At 49.7% G+C, this 14,591-nt stretch overlaps 1 protein-coding gene across 1 annotated transcript in view; it reads left to right on the top strand.

The window, feature by feature from the left end:
• The first annotated feature begins 5,338 nt into the window (after positions 1 to 5,338).
• LOC105306335 (signal transducer and activator of transcription 5A-like) overlaps positions 5,339 to 14,591 on the top strand; it is a 16,593-nt gene continuing 7,340 nt past the window's right edge. Inside the window, exons 1-5 of the mRNA XM_023523929.1 lie at positions 5,339 to 5,581; positions 6,387 to 6,524; positions 6,853 to 7,009; positions 8,125 to 8,214; positions 10,676 to 10,976. Coding sequence (XP_023379697.1) covers positions 6,397 to 6,524; positions 6,853 to 7,009; positions 8,125 to 8,214; positions 10,676 to 10,976 — 676 coding nt within the window. The 5' untranslated portion in view covers positions 5,339 to 5,581; positions 6,387 to 6,396. The remainder of the gene's footprint in view (positions 5,582 to 6,386; positions 6,525 to 6,852; positions 7,010 to 8,124; positions 8,215 to 10,675; positions 10,977 to 14,591) is intronic.

Raw genomic sequence — 14,591 nt, 5'->3', positions numbered from 1 at the left:
TAAAAAATAAATAAATAAAATGAAAAATAAGAGATTGTAAGCTGACAAGGTTCTTGCAATCTGTGAGCCTGACTAAGGGTTGCCTTGCCTAAAAAAAAATCAGCCCAGTGCCAGGCAAAGATGAGGCTGCTGTCGTTGCCACCATGGGCAGAAAGGCAGAGCTCAGGGAGCAGAGAGGAGAGAGCCTTCTGGGTGCTGTGGATCAGAACGTGTGAGAAGAAAACAAGGCTCTGCTCTAGTGTGAGAAATTCCCTGAACCATCAGAGCTTGGGGCAGCCAGGTGCCTGTTCAGGAGGCTACATTAATCCAGTGAATATTGAATATTTTGAATATTTATAAAGCCACTAGTATGAACCAAGCAGTGAGACACACCCCTTTAGGCCACTAGTTAGAGCCATATGAAGAGGTTTGAAGAGGTTTGCTGTAGGCAGGATTGAGAGGTTATAGCAATCAATGCAAGGGAGAAAATGCTCTACCAGCCAAGGTCTCTGAGCATCTACTGTGTGCTAGGCACTAGAGTGAGTCCCCGCAGCAATCCTGGGATGTGGTCTTGCTGTCTTCTTTTTATGAAGGAGGTCGCTCAGCTCAGAGAGGCAGACTCATATGCCCTGGGCCACACAGCAGAACCAGGGTTTGCACCAGGCCCAAAACCTTTTTGTTTTCCTCTAAGCCACATCGACTCTATGAAAGGTGAGGAGGATGTCTCCAGGTGGCTAAAGGAGGAATGACGTTCAAAGTAGGTGAAGTGGAGGGGGCAAAGGCTTGGAACTGAGGGAGGCCAGTGCTTTGCGGGAACAGTACAGCTGAAGCCTGGAGTGGAGGGAAGGCCCGTGTTTGGGGCCATTGCAGCAGCAAATGAAGACCAGGACAGTAGCCAGTGAGGAGGGGTAGGGCATTGGCCCATTCTTCATTTTGGCTTTGTATCTCCCACTTGCTCCTGAGGCTGGGGAGCCTGTTTTTGAAGATTGGAGTAGGGGAATTTTTGAGGATTGGAGTAGAAGAGAGGCAGGGAAGATGCGGGTGGGTGCATGCAGTAAGAAACCAGGGAACAATGAGAAACAGACAGGGAAAAAGGAACCCCCACTTGTCCTGACAAAGGAAAGTGGCAGAGTGATGGGGGATGGCAGGGAAGGAGATGCACAGCCTTCTTCCACACAACCCCCGGAGGGCTCGAGGCGGAATGCTACAAAAGCTTTCCTGTTGGGCTGGAAGGAGGAGAAACTAGCTCAGCGGGAAGATGGGCCTGGTAGTCATCGTAGATGAGGATGGGATCCAGATCGGACCAGGCCTGCTGAGTCCCACTAAGCTGCCCAGCCTTGTGCCTGTGGCCTTTCCCTCTCTCTCGGCGGGCTCTGGGCCTACCCCTGCTAAGGACGGGCTCCTCCCTGCTCTCCTGACTGGGTAGGAAATGTGCACGCTTACAGGTGCTGCATCGCCCCACTTCCACCCCACCCCAGGTCCTGCCAGCAGGTGGACAGGGCCTCTGGGCAAACAAAGGCAAGATTTCCCCCTCCCACCCACCCTGTCAGCCCCACACCCCTCCCCTCACTCTATTCCCAGAAACAGAGGACAGTTGCTATGCCTCAGGCTGGATGGCCTTGTGTTCTCTTGGTGACTTCGCTGTAAATTGACTTCCCTGAAGAAGGGTAGAAAACAGGGCACAGAGGCAGGAAGGGGGAACAGGCTTTACCCAGGACTCATCAGCTTCTCCCCCTGCCCCAAATTCACACAGAATTCTTAACCATGTGCAGACACATACCCTCTCTTGATCCTGCTCTGTCTTCATGGACAAGAATGGGGACAACATTTCCACAGGGAGGCAGTAAGTTGAAGAGACCCGGGAAGAGGCAGAGACTTTGGTCTGGGGGGTTTGGCATATGCTGGGCATGGGCCTGTGGCCCCCTTCCAGGTGCCTTGGGAATGTGGCTAGAGTGGAGATGGACAATGCCAGCAGAGGCAGGGTGCGGATGAGACAGGATGTTTAAGAGCCCAAGGGCTTCAGCTCCTCCCTCTCTGCTGGACACGGAGATCCTTCCTGGACCGCCTCCAGCTTTCTTGGGAAGGCTCTGCACCTCCAGATCAGACCAGGCCTCCCCACCTCCCCTCTGGCTCCCACACAACAGGAACTCTCCTTGAAGAAGAGACTTGCAGCAGGAGAAATAAAGGCATCTCTGTACCACCTCCCTGTGCCACCAAAGGATGGTTAGGTCAAGGTGACCTCCATCTGTTCTCCCCAGTGTAGGGGCAGCAGCAGGGCCTTCTCCTCTAACCTGGTCTCCAAGGGCAGAGCAGAAACAGAACTTGAGAAAATTCTTACCTTCCTCCATAAACTCAAACCAACACACGAGTCGCACTGCCTCATTCCACAGAGCAGGGGCATGGACTGACTTGGAGAGGGACAGGCCAAAGGAGGCAACTTCACCTTCAGGTGTGTGCTGGGTTAGGGGAATTCGAGAAAGCCTGTACTGAGACCCTTGGATCCCGGTACCAGTTGTGCACTTACTGGCCAGACAGCTGTGGGTGGACAGGTCTCTTTCCTGGACTAATCAAAGAGGATGATTCTAGCCCTGCCTACCTTCAAGGTTTTTGCAAGGATGAGTTGAGTTGAACAGTGCAACCATGTTTGTACATGAATGTGCCTCGACTCAGTTCAGCATACGTGCACAGTGTGTGAACTACAGACTAAGCTAGGAATCATTATTATTCCTAATGAAATATGGTCAGTCTTCTTTGGGGGGATGTATTCCTGTAAGATTTTTAAAATCTTCCTCACTCCCTATGTAATGCTGCAACTTGAAACTGGAGATGAAGGGCAGTTAGGGGAGGCCAGCCTGGGACCCCGGCTCAGTCCAGACAGTTTCTGATCTTCCCGGACTCCATCCTCTAGGCCTCAGTTTTCTCCTCTGTACTCTGGGCCCCTAAAACCACCAGGGTGCTTTGTGGTGAGAAATAGCAGAGACCAAACCAGGGGACTGAAAGCAAAAAGAAACCCCAAATTTGACATTTCCGGGTACTTGTGTTATCCGGAGCCGCGACCACAGTCACCTCTGCCCCCAACCCAACTCTGACACCCTTCCCTCCTCCGCTCCTTTGGGTGGCCTTTGCCCATCCTGAGAAAGCTCCAAAGCTCCTCCCCCTCCCACTGCAATTCAAAGGGAGAACAGAGACACAAACAAATGGAGAGAAACCCAGACAGAATCAAACAGAGAACCAGACAAAGACCTAGAGAGAAAGAATCAAAAGGAAGAGAATCAAAAGGCAAGAGGAGGAAACATGTGGTGAAGGACACTGCGATTCTGAGAGGCCAAATGGGGAGAGCCAGAGGGTGGCCAGGGGAACAGCTGCCACCGCTGGACACGAGGTGGTGGTGGAGGGTACAAGAGGGCTCTGAAGGCACCGCGGGCACAGTCTTTTAGGCCAACCCCTCCAGTTGTTCACTGGCACCTCAACACTCGCTTTTTTAGGACCCAGTTCTACTCACCCCCTAGCCAAGCCCAGCTCAACCCAGCCAGATGTTCAGTGGGTGGGGCTGCCAGCTGGAGCCACAGGCCCCTTCAGGCCCTGGGAAGGAGGCTGGAGAGGCAGCTGCCTGGAAGTGGGCAGGCAGGGCCCCAACTCTGGAGCTGGCGCCCCCATATCACCCTCTCCAGATACCCAAATGTGGGTGCAAGGCAAGCGTGGCCCTCTGCCCTCCAGACGTGATTGCGAGTCCCACTGACTACCCACCTGCTCAAAGTGAGAGGCTGGAGGGCACAGGTGCCAAGTCGGGCCCACCCTCCGTGTGGCAATGGGTTTGGATTGGCCACGGACAGGCTGCATGACACTGGCCAAGTCATTTCCCCTCTCCAGCCTCTGTTTCCTCATTTGTAAGATCATCTTTACACTTGTTTCCAGCTATGACCCTTGACTCTCATTCCAGGTGACCCCCTAGCTCTGTGCGTCTGACCCTCCCCTACTAAACTCTTGTCACAGAGTGGGGGAAGAAGGGACAGAGAGGCCTTGTGCTTCCTACTCCCTAAGGCTCCCTTATGGGACATCTAAAGAGCAAGGTTTCCTCTGTCCTTTGTGAATCCCTTTACAGTTTTCAATTCCTTTCCTCGTGATCCTGCCAACTAAGACTGCAACCACACATGGAAGTGTGTATGTGATACTCAGACATTCCAGCTTCTGCAGCTTTAAACTCTGGTTTTTTTCTGAAGTGGGAAGAATGAAAGGAAGGAGGTAATGAGGAGCAAGAAGGTGGAAGAGTGGAGGAGGGAAAGGAATGGAGAGAAAAGGGCAGATCCAAGAAGGGATTGGGGGCGGGCAGGGAAGCGGAGAGGAGAATGATCCCCTGAGGACAGAAGTCTTGGCCCAGCTGGGCCATGAGTGGGCAGCCAGGCTGGCCCTTCCCTTGGTGCTGCCAATACCAACTGCCAGGCAGAAGGAGGCCCAGAGGAGAAGGAAGCTGGGCAAAGGGTATGGAAGATTTCCAGTCCGACATTGCCCAATTCTGCAGGCCCCTTTTGGGGCGCTCAGGGAGGGGCTGAAATCCAGGCAAGGCTCAGGGAGGGTGTTCCCCGCTATGGCAAGACTTACAGGCGGTCTTGAACTTGTGAGGATTCAAGACAGCCCTCCCTGGACCTTTCTGAAGGTAGGACCCGCCTCTGTGATTGAGCTTGGGGAGGGGAGGGGCAGGATCATTTATGGACCGTAGTCTGCCAACTAGGCCATGTGCCCAATGTGTGATGCTGGGCAAGCCTCTTCCCCTCTCTGAACTTCCATTTCTAATCTGCAAAATCTCGGGGGCAGGGGAGGTGGAGGGAGGTGATCCAAACATATGACCGCCAAGGTTCTTTTCTGTTTCATCTGCAGAGGGTGAGTGCAGGGTGGTGGGAGTAATGGAAGGAGGGGAGATGGGGCCCTGGCGATGAGCTGGCTTCTCTGGAATCCCCAGTCTTTCCCCTCTCTACAGCTTTGCCTCTGAAGTCACAAAAGCTGTGTCCCCAACCCACGTAAACACACGCACGCACACATTTACTTTTTTAATTGAGAGACTCAAGATGACAAACGCCAGAGCTGGAAGGCATCGCCAGCTAGCCCAACCCGCCCTTCCTCCCTTTTTACAGATGAGAAAACTGAGGCCCTGGTTTGGGATTTCCATCCAGAGCCCGGGATTTCCCGGCCCTCCCACTCCCATTCCCCGGCCACTCCTGTGCCTCTTGCCCGCTACGGTCCCGGACCACAGGCGAGGGCCGACTGGGACTCCCGGGGGACCCCGCCGTCGGGGCAGCCCCCACGCCTGGCGCCACCCAGCCTCACCAGTCGGGGCCCTCGCCGCGGCCGCCGCTGCGCACCCGCCGGGGAGCCAGCGACCGAGGGCGGAGGCGGAGAGGGAGCGACAGAGGCTGGGAGGGGTGTTGGCGAGAGCTCGCGCGCTGTGTATGGTCTATCAGAGGCAGCTGACCTTTGAGGAGGAAATCGCTGCTCTCTGCTCCTTCCTGTAGTAACAGCCGTCGCCGCTGCCGCCAGGAGCCCAGGCCTGGAGTGAGAGCCGCGGGCGCAGAGCCGGCCCCGCCGCCGGACGGCTAGGCGCCACCAGGTAGGTGGCCAGGAAGCGCGTCCCGGGAGGCGCGCGCGGAGAGGGGAGTAGAGGGGACACTCGACTCCTGTCCGGGCCCCGCGCCCGGTGACCCGAAGCTCGACGGCCGGGAGTGATGCGGGGAACGGTCTCCGCGACCGAGAGCGAGTTTCGGCGCAGCGCGGACCAGGGGCGAGGGACGCGGATAGAGGGAGAGGGCCACGGGTGGGCGCCGTCCTCGCCCGCAGTGGGCAGGGGGCGCTGTGGGGCTGGACAGTAGGAGACCCGAGGGCACCGCTGCCAGGGCGCCAGCAAAGAGAGGGAGCGTCTGCCTCCCCAACCCTCCCTTTTAACAGCCCTAGCCACGTGCCCGCAGGGACCCGGCCGTCCAGTGGGAGCTGTCAGAGGCCTAACTTTGAGCTGGACTGTCCCTCCTTCCCAGAAATTGGAACTCGGAATCCCAGGCAGGGTAGGGGGAATGTTGCAGCCCTCCCTGGAGGGCCATGGGCCTCCGCCGTCAAGTTTCTCTTTCAGTTTCTAGCTGGCCCCTCTCTGGGGAAGCCCCGGTGGGGCTAGGGGAGAGGAAGAGGAGGAGGGCACCTGACTTTCGAGAGCCCCTCCCCAAGCTTCAGCGGGTTCCTTGTCGGAGGCAGGGCGGCCTTCCCCTCCTCACCGTCTCTCTTCCCGCACAGGAAAGCATGTCTGTGGGAGGGGAGGAGCCTGGCCTGACCGCAGTCCAGGGATGGGTGGGCATGGTAGGGCCAAGGGCAGGCCCAGCCTATGCCTCTGCTTAGGAGACGCCTCCTCAGCCTTCTGCTCGCCCTAGGTGAACGGACATGGCGGGCTGGATCCAGGCCCAGCAGCTGCAGGGAGATGCGCTGCGCCAGATGCAGGTGCTCTATGGGCAGCACTTCCCCATCGAGGTCCGGCACTACTTAGCGCAGTGGATCGAGAGCCAGCCTTGGTAGGGGCCCCTGCCTCCCCTTCCTCCACGGGTCCCACCCCCCGGACCCCCTGACCTTTAGGTCTCCTCTTTGTGGTTTGGTGTGGTTCTGGTCCTGTCTATCTGCGTGGGGAAGGAGCCATGTTCCTGGGAAAGGGGAACAGGGAAATGGGAGCCTGGGAGGGGAGAGGGGATGTCTCTAGACTCTGATGCCTGTGGAACTGCCAGGGACACGTCTTGTGGGCTCTAGAGCACCCTTAGTCACAAGCCTGGGATTTCCATGTCCCTCTTGGTGCCTGACTTCCTTGTCAAGGAGGCACCACAGTAGGCTTCTCTGCCCTGCCCCAAGGGATGCCATTGACCCGGAAAATCCCCAGGATCAGGCCCAGGCCACCCAGCTCCTGGATGGCCTGGTGCAGGAGCTGCAGAAGAAGGCGGACCACCAAGTGGGGGAAGATGGCTTCTTACTGAAGATCAAGCTGGGGCACTATGCCACGCAGCTCCAGGTGGGTGTGAACTCGGGGTCATCTGCAGGCAAGCAGGGTTCACCTTCTCTTTCCAGCATCAGAACCTCTGGGTTTTTTCTTGGCCTGGCCACTGACTCACTGTGTGACCCTGGGTTTATTGGCAACTTTTCTGTGCTTCAACTTCCCCCACCCCCTCTTTCTAAGTCAGACCCATCCAATTCCTTTAGCATATTAAGAAGCAAGGGGCGGGGTGTGTTTGTCTCCAAGAAAAGGGGGATGGGTGAAACAGCATTCTGGATAGAACAAGAAGGGATGGAAGTAGACTGAGTCAAGATTCCTTTGTTAGAGAAAGGAAGGCTGACAGATCCTAGAAATGAGGGAATGAGGCAACCAGACATCTGCCTTAGGGCTTTTTTGAAGGTAGGAGAGCCGCTGAAGTGGGGTAGGAGAGGAACAGAGTTGCCTGGGGGCAGAGGCTGGATAAAAGAGCCTTGAATTAGGGTTTAGATGGTGAGATACAACTTCTCCTTCACATGGGAGGTGGGGGGAAGGATTATAGGGGAGAGAGGAAGTTTTAGTGGAAGCAAGAAAGGGGTGTGGGTGGTAATCATAATCAAGCATTTATTGTAATTCACGTGTGTTTCTTAGACAGCCCTTCTTAAATACAAGCATCAAAGTTCCAGGTAAAGAAAAAGTCCATCCCAGAAGAGGGAGGAAACAAGAGAAACCTAGGGGGGAAGAGGAAAACAGAATAGGAATCCAGGACTGAAGTATGATGGAAAGTACCTTGCCCTTGACATTAGGTCCCTCAAGTCTGCTCACTCAGTTGTTTGCCCCTTAACCTCTCTGAGCATCAGTTTTCTCATCTGTGAAATGGGGATAATTGTTTCTGCTTATGTCGTAGGGTTTCTGTGATATGAAAGTCAAAGGAGGTGGTTTACAAAGCCGTGGGGTTCTAATGCACTGCAAATCAAGTGGAGATCTGAGAGGGGAAATCAAGTCAAGGAGAGATAGAGGTGTCTGGTGACAGTTCTTGAGGCTTCCTGGGAAAAGCTGAGGCAGAAGCTGGAGGCGAGGAAGGGGTGGACATGCACTGCGACAGGCGTGGTGGATGCAGAGGGTGGCCACTGGTAGCTGGTCTTGGATTCTTTCAGAACACGTATGACCGCTGTCCCATGGAGCTGGTCCGCTGCATCCGGCACATTCTGTACAATGAACAGAGGCTGGTCCGAGAAGCCAACAATGTGAGTGTCCCACCGGTATGAGGGGAGAGGGGTTGAGAAGTCCTGCATGCCTTTCTCTCTAAACACAACTGTGTTTTTTAAATACTGTCATGAGAGAGCACAAAACAGATAAGAGATCTGAGCAAATGTGAGGGGCAATATTATGTTATATATTATGGGGACCCCTGCCCCAACTGGCTTCAGTCAGTCCCTGGCTCTATCACTTACTAGCTCTGTGACTTGAGCAAATTACTTTTCCTCTCTGAGCCTCTGTTCCTTCAGTTATAATTGGTAATAGGTAACCTTGCAGAGTGATTGTGAGCATTAAATGAGATACTGTGTGGGCCAGGGATAGACAAACAGAAGAGGAAGCCCTAAACACATATATACATACACACACACACACACACACACACACACACACACACACACACACACACACGCCTTGGAAACTTCATCTGTGTCAGAGATCGCCTTACAAATCACCAGGGAAAAGAATTATCGTTCAATCGATGAGGCTGGGACCAAAATAAGAAATAATCTCTGATGGGTTCTGTGAAGAGAAAGGGAGCCGAGGTGTGTGTCAGAAGAGCTAACACAGGCAAGCGCAGAGCAGTGAGGCCCAGAGAGACAGAACAGGGGCTCGTCACTCAAGTTCTGAAATCGTAAAGGCATTGAACATCTGCTTGGAGAATGGTACAAATGTTACATTATCTGCAATAAAGCAAAATGAATTTCACAAAACGACATCCTACACGTAAAAACCACAGACTAGTGCCTGGAACACAGGTCATATTTATTATTCATTTGTTGTTGTGGACAATGATTTCAGGAATTTGGCAGTCGATTCAGTAAACATGTATTGAGGTCCTGCAGTAAGGGCTAGGACTGGAGAAACAGATAAAGGCCTGGTCCCCACCTGAAAGGAATTCAGGTGACGATAGCTTCTCTAGAGGTGAGCTGAGTGCTAAGGGGGCATATGTGGGAAAAGTTCCCCTCTTAGGTTGGGGCAGGCTGGTGGCGGGGTGTCCTGAGGAAAGAGAGGTCTGAACTACAGTAGGGAAAAAAGGAGGGAGGAGGAGGGAGAAGTTTTGAGTCAAAAGTAACAACTGTATATGTGAGAGCAGGAAGACATGTGCCTTCTTATCACATTTGAAAGACTCACAAGTAATGCAGCTGGGAGAAAGGTGCCAATGGGAGCCTCGATAGGTAAAGCCAGAGAGGAGGCAGAAGCCAGGTCACAGAGGGTCTTCTGGGACAACCCTTGTGTCTATTGACTTCATGCAGTCACAGAGATATCTGTAAACAGACAAGTGAATTTGGCTCCAATTAAGAAATGCATGACTATGACACAGGTGTTATCATGGTAGTGGGTGGGGAGGATCATTCCTTCCCCCAGCCATCAAGGTGTTCTTGAATACCTTGAGGATTTTGTGGTACACAAAGCAGATGAGGTCCTAGTACTTAGGGGGATCACATCCTAGTACAGGAAGGCAGAGAAGAAAGAAGTAAACACAAGGACTAGACACTCTCAGATAAGGGTGGTGCTATTTTAAATTGGCTCTTCAGAGAAGGCCACTCTGAAAAGGTGCCAGGTGAAGTGCCAGCCTCAGGAAGACTTAGTGCCAGACTGTTCTAAAGTGATGGAACAAGGGCAAAGGCCCCGAGGCAGGAACATGCTGTGTGTTCAAGGAACAGAAAGTAGCTAGTGTGCTTGGGCAGCAATGGAACTGGGTGTGAAGATAGGCAGAGGCTATCAGCTAGGTCATTGGTGGGTTCTTCACAGAACCCACCAGAGACTATTTCTAGGGCATAAGGAATCTGGATTTTATTCTGAGAACGATTAATTGGAAAGGCCCTGAAGACTTGGCTGAAGAATATATCAAATCAGGTTACTTAAACGTCTGAACCTACAAAGCCCTTGTTCATACTTCCCCTATAACTTGACTTTGGGGTCTCCAGGACACCACCTATGACAGGTTCATCTTCTTCCCTGTTCCCTCAGTCACAAGAAGGTTAGTGAGGACAAAGAAGATGTGGATTCTCCTAGCCTTGTTCCCTACGCTGTCCCCAGCATCTAGCACAGTCTGTGGCATTGGATTAGTGAAAGAATGTGAAATGCGGGGTCATTATCCTTAGTAGGAAAATCTAGGTGACTCTTGGGACTTAATAAGTTCTTCAAAGAGAATTTAAATGGACCCTGTCTGGGATACTTTGGTGGAGGCCGGAACTGCAACATATGTTTCTACTATGCTTTATGAAGATGCCAGAGTCTGTCAGGTCACCCATTTCTCCTCCTTCTTTCCCTGCTCCACCCCAGTTCTGTCAAATGACTATCCTTCTGACTCAAATTGCCCTTCCTTCTTACTCCGGATTTGGAGTTTGGGGTCTATAGTATTTGTGGTCCCTCAGGCCTGAGATGTTCTCCCATCATCCCTGCCCAGCTCACTCCTGCCTGCCCTCTGCCCCGATCTATCTCCAGGGTACCTCTCCTCCTGGGATTCTGGTTGACGCCATGTCCCAGAAACACCTTCAGATCAACCAGACATTTGAGGAGCTGCGACTGGTCACGCAGGACACGGAGAATGAACTGAAGAAGCTGCAGCAGAAGCAAGAGTACTTCATCATCCAGTATCAAGAGAGCCTGAGGATCCAGGGTGAGCCTGCTGCAGTGTGGGCCGTGTGTATTACAAGGACAGGAGTGAGGACCACTGTGAGCTCCTGCAGGGCTGGGGCTAGGTTGGTATCTATCTCCCCAGAAGCTTCCCCAAAGCCTGGGATGAGTAATGGCTCCCAGTGATGGAGCCCCTGCTGTGGACCAGGCTCCAGGCTACACCCTTGGCATGCAATATTCAACTCAACAATTACGACAGCTCTGGGAAGCAGGTAGTTGTATTAGCCCTATTTTGCAGATGGTAAAACTGAGGTTCAAAGCAAACAAGTGACTTGGCCTGGGTTGCTTGTAAGTTGCAGAGCTGGATCTCAGCTAGAGATGTGTCCTAAAATCCCTGTGCTTTATTAACTTATGATCTCTAATTGTAGATATTCAGTAAATATCTCCATGAGTGAATGAATGAATGAATGAATGAATGAATATGGATGGACAAAGTGTTCCCCAATCAGAGGGAGGATTTAAGTTGAGAGTCCCCTGGATGAGCTAGGCAGGAGAGTGGTGAAACTCCAGAAATTCCCCTTATTGAACCTCCTTAATAGGAGATGGAGCTGGAAGGGGAAGGTAATATGGAAATTATTCCTGTCTTGTAGGAGAGAGTTTGCCAATGGCTGCCATGAATAGGATGTGGGGAAAGAAAAATTAACTCAAAGGGAATTAACCCCAAGTACAATCGGAGGAGTCTCGAAACATGGCCCATCTTCCTCCCGCTCCAGACTGGCCTCACAGGTGTACCACCCCATCCTAGTGGAACAGGAAGTGTCAAGCGGCCTTTCCTTTTGCTCTTCTTTTTCTGGCTTCTTCAGGTAGAACCTTAGGTTATTGATTTTAGATCTTTCCTCTTATCTCATATATATATTCAGAGCTATAAATTTCCCACTAAGCAATGTTTTAGCTGCAGCTAATGATTTTGGATATGCTGTATATTCATTATCATTCAGTTTGAGGTATTTTAAATTTCTCTTCTGATTCTTTTACCCATCTATTTAGAAGTATATTGTTTCGTTTCCAAATATTTGTTTTTTTTCTAGATGTCATATCGTTATTGATTTAATCTGTATGATCTCAAATTTTTAAGATTTATTGAGATTTGTTCTTATGGCCCAGCATATTCTCAATCTTGGTGAATGTATCTGGTGGACTTGAAAAGAGTATATTTTCTACATTGTTTCATTTAAAAGCAGCAATAGTAAATTCAATAATGTTAACACATATAATGTAGTATTTTAAAATAAATATTTAATTTCATTATATTTACATATAATATTATATAAGATATATTAAATAATATATCTTATATAATATTATATGTAAATATTTAATTTCATTATATTTACATATAATATTATATAAGATATATTATTTAATATTATAAAAATTTAAATATATATTAAGTAAATATATATTTATTATGTTAACATAATAAAGTTTACCAAAAAAAGGCAAAAACAAAAAACCAACATCTATATTTTCCAAAACAAAATTTAGTGAGAAGAGTGGCATTGCTTTACATTTTTGCAGATCGCTTTAATATTAGGCTTAATAGGAGATGGCTGGATCTTGCTTTCAATCTGTTGTAATACCACATATCTTGTAGCCTCTAGAAAATTCCACTGTATAGTTATAAGAAATTAAAAGAGAAAAAGGCGAATAAAGTCTTATAACTTTTGAAAATAGCTTTGGCTTTGTGGACCCCCTATAGGAGTCTTGGGGACCCTACAGGAATCCCTAGTCCACACTTAGAGAACCAGTGATCTATATCTTTATTTATTTATTTATTTACTTATTTGTTTATTAATTGTTATGGTGACATTGGTTAACAAAATCCGGTAAGTTTCAGGCATACAATTTCTTTATTTCTGATACTGAAAGAGAGGTATCAAAATCTCCTATTTTATCATGAAAGTGCATACTTCCCAATTATTTCTATAAATATTTCCTTTATGTATTTTGAAGCTTTGTTATTAGATTCATGTATATTTATTATATAAATATACATAAATATACATGTATATATTATGATTATTTTCTTTCTGATTGACACTTTAATAATTACAAAATATCTTTCTTGATCTCTGATAATACTCTTTGTCTTGAAGTCTACTTTATCAGATATCAATGTAACTACTCCAGCCTTTTTGTTATGTATTGGCACAGAATATCATTATCCATGCTTTTTAAATTTTTAAATTTAGACATGTAGTTGTCTTGCTTTTGTATTTATTCTGACAATCACTGCTTTTAATTGAGGTGCTTAGTCCATTAATATATAATGTAATACAGTTGAGTTGAGGTCTATAGTATATATTTTTGGTTTTGCACCATTTCAGTTTTTGTTTCTCTGTTTCTCCTTTTTTACATTATTTAATTTTTTTAGGATTCTCTTTTAACTTAGCCGTGTAAGCCTTCCTCCTAACCCTGCCATGTCAATGTTTTCTGTACCCTGAGGCCAACACATTGCCTGAATCGCAGTAGGTATTGAGTGCATATCAGTAGGATGATTCTAGCATGTCTTCTTCCCATCTGATTCCACCCCAGACTGACCCCAGAGAGGATGGCCCACTTCCTAGATTAGGGAACAGGAGATTCAGGCTATCCTACCAAAGGGCTTGGACTGGTTGACAGTATTTATGATCCTGTTCTTGGGTTTTCTGTTTTCTATTTATGGTTTTGGGTTTGGATTCTGGTTTGGGTTTGTACCCATCAGGCAACCTCAGTTCAGTCATTTATCGAGTTCACCCATCAGAAACACAGGCTATTGATCTGTTTGTGTACGAGAAGGCTCAGCTCCCTCCAGTAGAGCAGACAATTGCCTCACGTCTCCTGGCGTCCTTCCCAGAAGCTTCTGCAAATTGCCAAGAGAGGCCCAACTGGGTCACTTGCATAGGGAGGCTGGGCCCAGGTGTTGGAGTCACCGCCACCTCCCTGTGGGTGACAGGATCCCTGAGGTGACTGTCCAGACTTCTCTGCTGTGTTGCATACTAGGCATTGCTCTTCCTGCTCTGTCCCCTGCAGTGAGATTGGAGACGTATTTCTGAATTCTCCTCTAGTTCTGGGCTTTTCCTGGCTGTCTAGAGTTGCTTTGGTCTGTCCCAGCTTGTGTGTCCATGGGGCAGGGCCTGGGTCAGTGTGACATGACCTTCAGAGGGCTGCCAGGAACTTGACCAAGACACGCTGACACTCACATCTTCTTGGCTCAGCCTGAGTAAAGACACTGGGATGTTCAAAAAGACTATCAGCAGGGTATAATCATCCCAGCATCTAGGGTAGTGGTTCCCTTTGAGAGGAAGGATGGGTTTACAAGCCAGGTAGGGTGGACAGTGTCCCCAGTGGGCCCTAGACACACACACACACACACACACACACACACACACACACACACAATCTCTCTCCTCTCCTCTCTCTTCTCTCTTCCCTCTTCCTGTTGATTGGCTGAAGTCATGGTGACCCAACCTGGACAAACATGTTAGGCACCCTCCAGCATCTAGAGGAACTCCTTTATTCCTGACGAGAGGCTGCTGTGCTCTGGGAGGTGGAGCAGGGCCTTTCCTGATGTGGTTTTGCCATGTGAGGTTGGGGCTGAGAGTTGCTTCTCTCTGTCACCCTTTAATCCTGTCCTGTAACCTATTAAACAGAAAGAACTAACTCTCACCTAGACTTATACGTGCCAGGCAGATTCCTGAGTATTTTCTATATCATCACTTTTTGTCACAGCAGTCCACTGAGG

Source organism: Pteropus vampyrus, unplaced genomic scaffold, assembly GCF_000151845.1.
Source record: "Pteropus vampyrus isolate Shadow unplaced genomic scaffold, Pvam_2.0 Scaffold432, whole genome shotgun sequence".
Taxonomy (NCBI): domain Eukaryota; kingdom Metazoa; phylum Chordata; class Mammalia; order Chiroptera; family Pteropodidae; genus Pteropus; species Pteropus vampyrus.
Note: the sequence above shows the minus strand (reverse complement) of the source record. Positions and strands in the feature narration are given on the sequence as shown.